This window comes from Sinocyclocheilus rhinocerous, unplaced genomic scaffold (assembly GCF_001515625.1).
Source record: "Sinocyclocheilus rhinocerous isolate Xijiao unplaced genomic scaffold, SAMN03320098_v1.1 scaffold975, whole genome shotgun sequence".
Taxonomy (NCBI): domain Eukaryota; kingdom Metazoa; phylum Chordata; class Actinopteri; order Cypriniformes; family Cyprinidae; genus Sinocyclocheilus; species Sinocyclocheilus rhinocerous.
This window is the reverse complement of record NW_015628726.1, coordinates 1,974,794-1,987,161: the sequence shown is the minus strand read 5'-3', so window position 1 is coordinate 1,987,161 and position 12,368 is coordinate 1,974,794. Positions and strand designations below refer to the sequence as shown.

The window sequence follows — 12,368 nt, the reverse complement described above, 5'->3', positions numbered from 1 at the left end:
CACTTTCAAGGCAGTTCACGTTTTACTGCAGTAGCCGACAAGCGCCCTTGCTGTTTTTGAACAGAAGCCGATAAGTCTAAAAGTGATCGAGGATGGATAATTTCGATGAACTTGATGAATCTGTGATATCTTCTTCAGGGCGAAAAAGGAAAATAAAAGCTGAAACGTTTTCACGGAACCTTGCAAAAGCAGCGCGTTACAATGGTGAGGGAAAAGCTCCGTGTATTGCGTGTAATCACATCCATACAGTTTATGATCACAACAACAACAACGTTTGTCAGGCATCTACATTGTCATCTGATGAGATTGCAAAGATTAAACGAGTGTTTTTTTTTTTACTCTAAAACATGAAATGTGGAGTTATCTGCTTTTGTCAAAAAACGACTGTTGGAGTTATCTGATTTTGCTATAAAACAAACTTTTAATATGTAAAAAAACTTACTTTCAATGAACTTTAATTTTGTAAATTACCTGTATTTGTTTAAGTTATTATTACTTAATCAAAACAACCCAACTGCAGTTTGATTGATATTACTTGGAATGCGCAATAAAAAAAAATGCGATTTCTGAAAAAATTTTTTAATGGAGTTATCGGTTTTTGCTAATGAACTCTTCACATACACACACACACACACACACACATATATATATATATATATACACATATATACACACACACACACACACACACAATTTCATATATTTAACTGAATAACACACTCACACAACTGCCAAAATATAATTAATTGTATATGTATTAATTCAAGTAGTTTGGATAAATACATGTAAATATGTATAAATATTAGCATTGCAAATAGTGAAAAACTATATGCAAGTCCTAAGAGAAATTTACCTGCTTGTCTATCCTAATAAGCAGCCTCTGTTTAGTCAATACCTGCCATCGGGTTCTTGACTACTACAGTACGTCAAATTATTGTAATTAACATCATTCATTGACTGCCATAGTGAGTAGAGCGTTTAAAAAGCATGCCATCGTTGACGCTGGAAGACAATATATGCCACGCTGGAATCACTATCATTTCCCCCTCGGCTGGGGTAGATAAATATTTCGCTGGCAGTTTTAATGAGGTGTAAGATCTCACATTAGTGGTTCAGTGCACTCTGGCCCAGAGCGACGGAAGTACACGGCGATCAGAGTTTGACAGAGCGGCGGTCCTGATACAGACTCTAGATTAACATCATTTCACCCAAGAGAAAAGACAAAACACCATATCCTGGAATTTCACAGACCTATAAATAAGATACATAGAGATAATATCTGCACTTACAGCTTTAACATTATGATTTATTGTCACGCTTCATATTGCTGTTGTATTTATTGTATTACCACAACATTCACTGTTTGCTCACATCTGAAAGACTCTGAACTTCTGAAGAAAATGTGACTGGTTCTCATATATGATGCTAGGATATTGAGGATGGTTGCCAGGATACTGCTCACTAGCCCAAAAAAGCTTATCAAGTTTCTATCATATTCTAGATTGCTAAAAAACCCTATATATGGTTTGGGACCCTTCGCAGATGCAAGTCTATGGGACCTTTTTTTGCCAATTTTTTCATCTTCCAGGCAGAAATTATGAGTTAAATCACTTAGAAAAGTAATAACACAGATTTCATCAATAAGCCACACGATTTGAGGTATCATTCATGTCCCAGGGAACATAACTGGTTAAAAAAACACACACATTGATTTGGACAGGTTTTTGCATAAAAGTATCTTCTAAATGCATAAATGTAAAGGTGCAGGGCGAGGTACAAGTATGAGTAATAGTAATGCTTGCCTTAGCAAACAGCACTAATAATATAACAAATCAAAATATTCATGCTGTGAAATTCTTTGAATGCTGAGGGAAATTATTTAATGAAGTGTATAAAATTTTAATTCAGATAATCTTTCAAATATATGTGGAAATTGGCCTAAAATGTCCTCTGGAGACCCCCATCATGTGAATTTTTTTTTTACATTCTTTCCAGTCATGCCATGATGAAATAAATTCAGCCAATGATGCAGAACAGCATCAATAACACTAAGTCAAGACAAGATATTAAAAAGCTGGTAGGAGGCATATGTCTCTCTCACTGTGTGCACTCATTAGTGCCAGATATTTTTTCTAGTGGGTACACTGACTGTGTGAGAAGCCGCATTTCAGAATGAAGAGAATAAAACGAAAGGTGAATAAGCACCATCATCCTTCTTTACGGAAAAATCTTGAGACCTCCGAGTCTCATTATACAAGAATACATAAAAGCACACTCTCAACTCCATCAGGGTTCACTGTGACATCACTCCTTTCACGTCCTGCTTGGAACACATCAGAACTGATGAACTGTTTGGCAATGGCTATTCTTTCAAACCTAAAGAAAAGCATCCCAATTACCAAGCACACGAGACTCCCATATCCCACACGGTCCATTAGGCTCAGACTTAATCAGCTTGTGCCTGAAAAAGTCACGCAATTCTGTTCATCCTGTTCAAAAAGCAAAATAGCATGTCTAATGGAGGAATGTTACATGTCTGACTAAGCCTCCCTAATGCCATGAGCTGAGTAGGATTCCTAGAAAACTGCATTTTATTTTTAGACAAAAATTATTTTTCTTACAGATCAGTATCAGGTCATAAAAAATAAAGACAATGCTTAATAAATACTTCAAAGGTTTGTGCTCACTAAGAAGTTTTTAGAGAAATTAATGCTTTTGTTCAGCAACAATACATTATATTAATCAAGTAAAGACATTCAAATTGTTATAATTAGCAAATACACATTTCATATAAATGCTGTTCTTTTGAAACGTCTATTCATTAAATAATTATGGAAAAAATAATACTGTTTCCACAAAAATTTCAAGCAGCCTTTAAATGGTTTTCAACATTGATAAAAATGTTTCTTGAGCAACAGATCAGCACAGTAGAATGATTCCTGAAGGATCATGTGACACTGAAGACTGAAGTAATGATGCTGAAAATTCAGATATTTTCCACCACAGGAATAAATGACATTTGAATGATATGGGCTTAAGCGATGAGAAAAACACTCTAAACATCTTAGCGATAGCCTGAAAACTAGGGGTGTTCTGATCAGGATTTTTGAGGCCGATCACCGCTCACAGAAATCAGTATCTGCCGATACGATCACCGATACCGATCTTTTTAAAGCCTTCTTTTTATCATGTAGAATTATTAAAAGTAATACTTCAATCAGGATTTTTAGACATTTATTCAGGGCCTGAATTTAATTTTTGAGAATGGGGGGAATTTTCCTCGTATAGGTGACTCTTGTGAGAGGGGATTTTTTTATTTTTATTTGAAGGGTGGAGGGGAGCATTTTTTAGACATTTTTCAAAAATATATATTTATCTCACCTAAATGTTCGATTATGAAGTGCATTTTTGTTTTTACACTCGTGCAATTGTTGCACAATAGCTTACACACAGCACAACACAGTTGTTCAAACAAGTGGCAAAACATTTAAACTACTTTTCTTACATTATCACAAACATTCTAAATTAAAACTTACCTCTGACAGAAACAGTCAGCTCTACTGCCTTTTCTTTTGCATTTAAATCTTTATTACAAGCGATCCTGCGGTTCATAAAGAACTTTGTTTTCCTACCTCCAGGAGTGCCATCTATTATTGCCTTTTTTTTATCTAAAAGTGTTCTTTTCCTTTAAAACTAGCCAACAAGCCAGTTGGCTGTGAAACACAGACTTTAATTATATGCATTTATGGTGTAATTACTAAATTTTCATTTTCATATTTACCGCAAACAATGCGTTGTCACTTTAATTCAGTGCGTGCAGCAGAAACGATCTCTGCTGCTGCAGACCGCTCCTGGAACGCACTGCCGGACCGCAACCGTGTGCAGTGTGAACGCTTTAATCCGTTAACATGAGCGCGGAAAAAATACGCACTGCAAACGAAGTATGTGTGAACCTGGCGTTATGTGTGTGCGCTGCGAGTTTGCATGAGCGCACGGTCTCCAGGAGAGCGCGTGAATGCTGAATGCTTTAAACACTGGCTAGAATTAAAAAGAAATGCAATTTATAAACTTTAGTGACGATGCTACACTGCCTCGATTGTGCAAGTGATAATTCCTATGGCTATGTCAACTGTGCAGTGTGCGGCAATGCAATTCATAAACTTTAGTGACGATGCAACACTGCCTCGATTGTGCAAGTGATAATTCCTATGGCTATGTCAACTGTGCAGTGTGCGGCAGGCTAGACGCATCACCGGCGTATTCTTGAGATCGGCCTTTTTAGAGACCGCCGATCAAACATCCCAAAGCGATTATCGGCCGATAGTGATCGGTAGCCGATCAATCGGAGCACCCCTACTGAAAACCTCTGGAAGGTTATTGAAAGTCATAGCTGAAATGCAGCAGTCATGTCAAATAATCTAGTAAACTTTCTTTTCATTCAAAAACCCACAACCAGGGCTAGTGGAGGACTCTGAAACAACTTTGTTTTCTGACAACAAAAGGGAAGCTGTCCTATCCTCAGAGGCGAGTGCTATCTGCAATGATAAATATCCTATCACTGAAATGAAATGTATTGGTAAGGTGGTGCTCTGCTGATATTCTGCTCCAGTCACCATCTTGCAAGCCCTAAGAGATGAGCTATGCTAATGAAATATACTGTTAGAAGCATCATATTATGCAGAAAGTTAATTAGTTCTTCTCCCAGACATTGAGTTCATGGGAAGAGAGCCAGTGTGAATGAAAGGTTACTGTAAAGAAGTCCAGACAGGATTGTCAATCGAAATCAAGATGAACTGCAGCCCAATTGTTTAGCAGGATTGTATCTTTTTTTGGGACATGAATAGAATAATCTGCCGCACATCTGGAGCCAAATTAATGGTTCAAGGGTTTGAAACATACAACTTCTTAATTAGCTGGAAGTGGTGTAGAAAGAGTTTTCACTCAGAAATTGCTACATTTCAAATTTTAAAAGTAACACTAAATGAAATGTGAAATTCTGAAGTAGAAAGACTGAAATAGTATTTTCTTGTTTACAAATTTGTAAAATCAGTGTATCATTCCCTTTAAATCCACTATTACATACTATACTAGTGCTCAAAAAGTGAATGGAGCATATGTTTCCCATGTTGCTAATGCACAGCTCATTAGGAGTTTGTATACCTGGCCTTGGGCTGTGTTTAAATAATGTCTCTCCAGTTGGATACAGTATCATGAATGCACAGTCCAAAGCCATTTCAGCTAACGCAAGCATCTAGATCGTGTGAATGAAAGAGTGGCTCTTGGTGTTTGATTTGTAATCATTCCTCTCGTTAGTTTCCTATGTTCTCAGGCAACATGTGAATGTAAAGATGTTAGTGTTTGTTTGGGAATGTGGAGGGTTTGACCTTAAGGTCGGATGTTAGCTAATAGATGACATCATTATCTATACCAACAATTCTTGGGGTGAACTGGGAGAGGAAACGAGAGTGAATGGTGAAAAAGAAAGGAAACTGTGTGCTTTTCTTCAAGTCTCATGTTTGTGTTTGTGTCTCCAGAGTGTGGACAGGATTGGACAGGTTTGTCATATTGTTGCCCTGGGGGCTTGGGTTTGTGGAGATGTGTCAGCACAATGTGTGTGTGTTGAGGAAAGCCTGCGGTTTACAAAAGAGTAGAGGAAGATGAGGTCAGACAGAAGATTCGTCCATCACCTCAAACTATGCCAACAAAAAAGTTTTGAGCAATTTACAGTCTGTAAACACCCCCCCCAATCCTAACTTAAAGGGATAATTCAATTTAAAAAGGAAACGGTTTTGTTTATTTGCTCAATTTTGTTCAAGTCGTTTCTCAACTACATGATTTTCAGTGGAACTCAATAGGTGAATTCTCTTTTCAACATCAAAGATCAGATCAAAATTAAGTTATTGTTCATTGGCTAGCTCTCCTTGTAGGAGTTTATGAGAGAAGTATGCTTTTTAGCCACTCTTTTCAATTAAATGTAAAAGTGCATGAGGGCTGTCAAGCTTCAAAATGTCAAAAAGCAATACAATTGGTGCATATGACATAAGACACTATATTGCAAGTCTTCTGAAGTCATACAAAATCTTGATGTGATGAACAAACCAAAATTAAGCTGTTTTTCATTGCTTAGCTCTCCTAATAGGAATTCACAAGTTCATGAGAATAGTGAGTTGGATCATTTCAATGAATAAGTCAATCCAGTTCCCAAAACAGATCTCTGACTGATTTGTTCATTAATCAAACTCAAATTCTAACTCACTGACTCAATGATTTTCTTGTAGTAACAGTTACCAGCCACAGGGTGGGAAGCTTATCAGCAAACAATGACTGAAGACTTGGTATAAGTGTGCAAATCATATAGACAACTTATGATATTTTTGTATCTTTTTGCATGCTCATTTATATGCATTTTACATGAAAAGAAAGACCAATACATATTTTAAAAGTCCTCTATGCTGGAAGAAAAAAATAGTAATATGGGTTTGTAACAACATGAGGCTGAGTCAGTGATTACATTTTTATTTTAGGAAGAACTGTTCCATTAACAACCATTTCCACATTGGAAATAATGTTCCATTAAGACACATAAGAGCCTACCGACATAAGTGCCTGTCATGGGATGGTAATTTCCAGCCCAGATGATGGGCCAGGCTTTGTACAGCAAGGGAAAGTCTGGCCATGCTGTGAGCTGGCAAGATACGCGCAGCGTGGGTCCTACTGTCACGCCGTCAGGTGCTTTGAAACCTGGCCCGAAGTCCTCAAAACCCTGGCTGACCGCCTCACCTGTTCAAGCAGTTTACAACACACATTTGCTGCTTAAGCTCATGAAGTGGAAAATGACTGTTTACATAGTCAAGTCTGACGTAAATCATTTTAACACTGGCACATTCGTTGTTGATTTGTTTAACGCGAGTAAATTGGTTTAATTCAGAGCTAAAATCAGCAAGTAAACAAGCAACCGCAATAATGCTGCCAACATGGGAACACAAGCTTTACTCTCACCTTGTAAATAACTGGAAATACAATGGGGACCGGTGTTTAGGGACCTTTAAAATGGACTTGGAGTTTTACTTTAAATCCCTCTGAATCCATTCCCTGCACATGTGGGTCACTACTCATTTTTAGAGCATCCCTAATTGTGTCGCTTTTACCCATGTAATGGCACAACATTAGAGGCTAAAAACTGTGAGTCATCTACGGATTAAACCGTAGACCCAGCTGAGGCGGCGAAAGTGCACTTCATCTGTCTCTGATAGCCTATCGAAAAATCACGCTACTCTGCTTCCCCCCTTTTCAAACCAGCTAATATGGCTTCATTTGGCCGCTGTCCTGCGGCACACGCACAGGAATGAGGTCATGAGCGTAAAGACGGATGCTCTAATCTGGTGCCTAGCCTTCGCCATCTGCTGCAGTCAGATGGTAGGTCACTGCAGGGCCCACGTGTGTGCTTTAATCCACAGCGTTCACGTACGCTCAGTGAGGTGGAGACCCACTATACCTCTGTTTCGTCAACAAATCTGCAAGAGGGAAGCATCTTGCTGAGTTAAAGATTGAGGATGGCACAAAACATCACAACTGAAACTTTAGATCTCACATTATGAAGCTGTAACGATGACAAATAGATTTGAATTGTGTAAATTTGACATTTAACAAATTAAGTTTTTTTGTGGCATATTTATACATATATCGTATTATAGTATTACTTTATAAATATAAGCATTACTTCAGTCTTCAGTGTCACATGACCCTTCAGAAATCATTCTAATATGCTGATTTTGTGCTCAAGAAACATTTCTTATTATTATCATCACGGTATGATTAAAATGTTGATAGAAACAGTGTTACTTTTTTTCAGGATTTTTTGATGAAATGATTTATTTAAAATAGAATTCCTTTTAACAATGTAAACATCTTACTGTCATTTTTGGTCAATTTAATGCATCCTTGATTATTTGCTGAATTTTTGGTTCTGAATTTTTAAAGGTGAAATTAGCTGTAATTTTTTCAAGTATAAAATTACAGCCTCAAGTTTTTCAGATATAATAAATTCAAAATTTCACAAAAAAAAATTTAATTTAATGAAATGTCTAAAATTCAAGTTTACTAAGTTGTTTTCTAATATCCTGCTCAGTACTACCTCAGCAAAATGCTTGGCTTAAATTTGTGGTTTGTACAGAAAAAGTGTGCTTTCATACATTGCCAGCGTGACTTTTTTTTTGCTCAGATGTGATAACGAATGCCTTGTGATTTGGAGATCAAATAATGGAGTCAATTAAACATTCCTCTGATCACTCACGCCATTCTGTGCAGATGGAGCGGCAGGTTTTGAGTTCATGCGGTAGAGAAATGAAAGAGACATGCTCACAGCCCTGTGCGGTTGATACAAATCTCTGTATCTCATCTTAACTCGCTCCTCTCTGAAGTATCTCCCTCATCACGTTGTGATAAAAGGTCATAGAGGTATCTTATATCGGTAGTACGAACAACATCAATACATGGCTATGGGTCTCAGAGTGGTCTTTAAAGACTAATACATGTTGGATACACTGCTTTCAGTCTGGCTTTCGTCATATAAAGGCACAACCTTGAGTCTGTACACAATATAGCGATGGAAAAAAGTGTGTGCTTGCAGAACCAAACTCATATAGACAGGAGCAAGCTAATCATGTTGTATGCTTGAAAAAAATGTGGCATTCATTTTGCCACCAAAACTCAGCCTCATTTTGTGGTCCACGGCTGAGTGTAAGGTACATGCTCCGATAAGACAACCAGGCAGTTCTCGTACCTAAGAGATAGGATCCTAATCTCTAAATGGATTGTGGGTAAATGAATTACTTTAGCTTCCACAGAGAGCGTGGCAAGCTGAGTGAATAATGAACCACCCAGAAATCCTTGACGGGATTTAACACCTCCTAGCATCCTGCCGTACATTTGGGAAGCGCCCTTGAAAAGAAGGCTCTGAAGCATCTGTTTGGTGACACTCACGACTTCATCAAAGAGGAAACGGGACCTCTGCGTGCTCTGGGTGGGTAGTAATCCACCAGGATCTGCATGGTGTCAAAAGGTCAGACTGCCCTGTTTTAGACATTCCAGTTGGCACAGTATCGCTTCCAGTTGTGTGCGTGTGCGGTGCCCCGAAGGCCATGAGAAAGAGCCTGAACGCTGAGGCAGGTGGAAGGATTGACCAAGAAAGAGCTCAGCACCAATTACTTGGTGACAACTGGCCAGGATTAGGCCTTGTTGTGTGGGGTGACCTCTGACCTTTGAGTGTTCGCCTGGTGATGAAAACTCTTAACCTGCACTTCCCAAGACATGAGAGGCGGCTGTTCTTTAAAGAACTCGCTGACCTGATTAAGCTGGGGAAACGGGACAAGCATTCGACAGTTTATAGCTGGGTTTCCATCCACACAGTTTAAGGCAAATTTTATGGGGATACCACATAAAAAAGTATCGCTTGAAAAACCTTTTGAAGCACCTTTATTTTTAAGAGTGTAAAGCACAACCCAAAATGTTCTGCTACTCATTTGCTCACAGATTTTAATCGTTTAATGATTTATGTAATGCCTGGTTAGAATAAGGTGCAATTGGATGGGATTTTTCCATCCATTTTAATCCTCCATGAAAAAACAAAGCCAAAGAATTAGCCACCAATTAGAGATTGGATAGTGGTATTTGTATGGAAATACAGTAAAATCATTTGCACAATATAAAACTGGCAATCAGGCTTACCTTATCAGAGTAGACGAAGAAAAGAATGAGCAAAATCAGCTCAGCCAGCAGAATAATCAGCAAGACAATGAAGAACTGCAGGAAGAAAATACACAAAAAAAGGAAGTGAGTGATACTACAGAGAAAGAAAGACAAAGGGAAAGACTTGTCTGAATGAATCATCTCAGCTTTCTACACTCACTTTCTCCATCTCATTCTATTTCACTTCTTCAGCTAAATATTTACACAGCCTTCCACACAGCATGTGCCTATCAGCCAGTAAACATTATTTCGCTGAGTGCTCAGTACATTTTCCAGTCATCTCCTGATGACCGTTCCTGTCAAAGTCCATCTGAAACGCAGATTCAGCCCATCTGAAAGCCTTTAAGACGCTTGTTTATTGAACCTCGACATTGACAGGTTCGCAAAATAAGTTCCCTTCCGCCATTAGAGGAGGGTGAGAGCGATTGTGTTGACTACGTGTGGCCTCGCCAGCCGCTGAATGACAATATGTGTACATGTCTGCTCTGCCTCGACTTTACTCGCTGGTCTGGGCACATAAATAGAGCAAAGTTGAAGGAATGGATGTGGAGACTGCAAAAGCTTTGAAGGTTCTTCCTTCCTTGACCTCTGGGGGAAGAGAGCGCTACACCACATCCAGAAACATAGGGCTGGATGCTTAGATCTCAAACCCAGTGACGTGAAAACCCTTCTCTGATGTCTCCCTCTCCCTCAGAGCCATGGACACGCCGTATATACAGGCATATATTTTAGCGAAATCTAAAGTTCAGGCCATTCGAATTTACACCGCTCCTATCTAAGAGGCATTTAGGGAACCGTAGGAACTGGAGATTGACATTAAAAATTAATAAGGAGTGATGGTGATGATGATTCTGGGTTTGACTGGATTTGTGAATGCTTCGAACGTCTCTTCCTTTACTTGAACTGAACGTAACATGTTTTTTTTTTGTAAATTACATTAAATAAAATAATCAAAATGATGCTTGTTTGGAATCACATGGCAAGTCCACAAGCGGATAGTGCAGTATTTAATAATCGCTTACCAGAACAAAACAATATGATGTGACGGATGCATTATTCACTCCTGTATATGAAAGAAAAGTATGCGAGTGACAACCTTTTTCAATTAGACTGTGTTTAACACCATTAGCTGAATGATTGGTGGTGGTGGGGGAGAGAAAGTAAAAATGAGTGTAAAATCAAAGCGAGATTGGCAGTCAAAGGGGGGAAATAGAGAGGCATGTGGTTTAACTCTAGCTCTGAACCAAAACCCTTGAGTGCAATGAAGAGACTAATTTTGCAATGCAGATAATTAGCAAACCTCTCTGGTAACAGTTTACTTTAAGCCTTTATGTATAATGCATTATAAAAGATATCCATAAGGCCACTTCACATCCTGACAGGGCTTATTTTGGGATAATGACTGGCCAGCTGTACATTATCCCACTTTTTACACAGCTACTCACTAAATAAATAAATGAAAAGACATGAAATGTTAATTTGGTTGAAATGATTGTTTTATGTGAGAAGAAAGAGACTGCAGACCAATATGTGAGCCATGAAACTAGCACAGTGATGTAGGCAACTGTAAATTGACTGGAAAAACAGTTGATTATACATTTTGTAAAAATAGTTGCATACTGTGTACAGTGCTGCGATTGACCAATCAGAATCAAGTATTTCTGAGTCGTGTAAATAATACCTTATAGTTTTTATATTTAATTTAAATCTTATATCTTTTTATAAATACATGAAAAGTAATAAATACATATGCATGGTTACACCTTTAAATATCATGAAATGTAATGCTACTTATGGTGCTTTTACTTTGGCTCTGTTTGCTTTTCCACTGCAGTTTAGTACCGCTTCAAAGTGGGTGGGATTATAGACTGTTCGTTATAGTTGCTCCGCCACCTGTCTACTGACCACGATACAGCCTTTTCTTTTTTCAAGTTGTGTGCGACGGTCATTTAAAGCAAGTCGTTTGTGCGAACAAATGATGCTCTGGTGGCTGTTGCTGACTATTTAAATCTAGCGGGTTTGGTGTCTCCCGTCGCAAATCCAATGACACTGGAAGTGACGATTCTCTCTGACCAATCAGTGATCTGCATTGTTCACACATCACATTTTAGGAGCGTAAAAGTGTGTAGGTGTGGCATAACTTACGCTCAGAAGCAGGCACTTGTTTTCCTTGATGGCGCCCAGGCAACCGAGGAAGCCCGTCACCATGACGATGGCGCCTATGGCTATGACCATGTTGGCAGCGGAGAGAGAGGGGAAGGAGGGGGAGAAGGTGGCGAAGCTGCCTTGAGACACAGACAGCCAGATTCCAACTCCCAGCAGCCCACAGCCACACAACTGCAGAGAGAAGCAACAGATTATGAGATATTAATGCATTCTGGAACATCGATTCAGAGCGAAAGCTGTTCGGAAAAACAACATTTAATATGCACCACAAATACTAACTTAAATATAGCTTTCCATTGCATGTAGACATAAACAAAAAAGCATGACGTGCTGCTGACTCAAACTCTCTGTAAAGTCTGCAGAGGCCCAATGGAAAAAAAAGTTAAAGACAATCAGCTAAATCAGGGGTCTCCAACCTTTTTGAAAATATTCTCGCGGACCAGCTGGAGGGGGGT

General features: G+C 38.7%; 1 protein-coding gene across 2 annotated transcripts in view; it reads right to left on the bottom strand.

Moving 5' to 3' along the window:
- The window catches only part of LOC107738414 (tetraspanin-9-like), a 124,003-nt gene that overhangs the window by 10,576 nt on the left and 101,059 nt on the right, over positions 1–12,368 (bottom strand). For both annotated transcript variants that reach the window (XM_016550184.1, XM_016550183.1), the window contains 2 exons: positions 11,893–12,084; positions 9,727–9,801 (listed from right to left, as the gene is read on the bottom strand). In XM_016550184.1, coding sequence (XP_016405670.1) covers positions 9,727–9,801; positions 11,893–12,084 — 267 coding nt within the window. The remainder of the gene's footprint in view (positions 1–9,726; positions 9,802–11,892; positions 12,085–12,368) is intronic.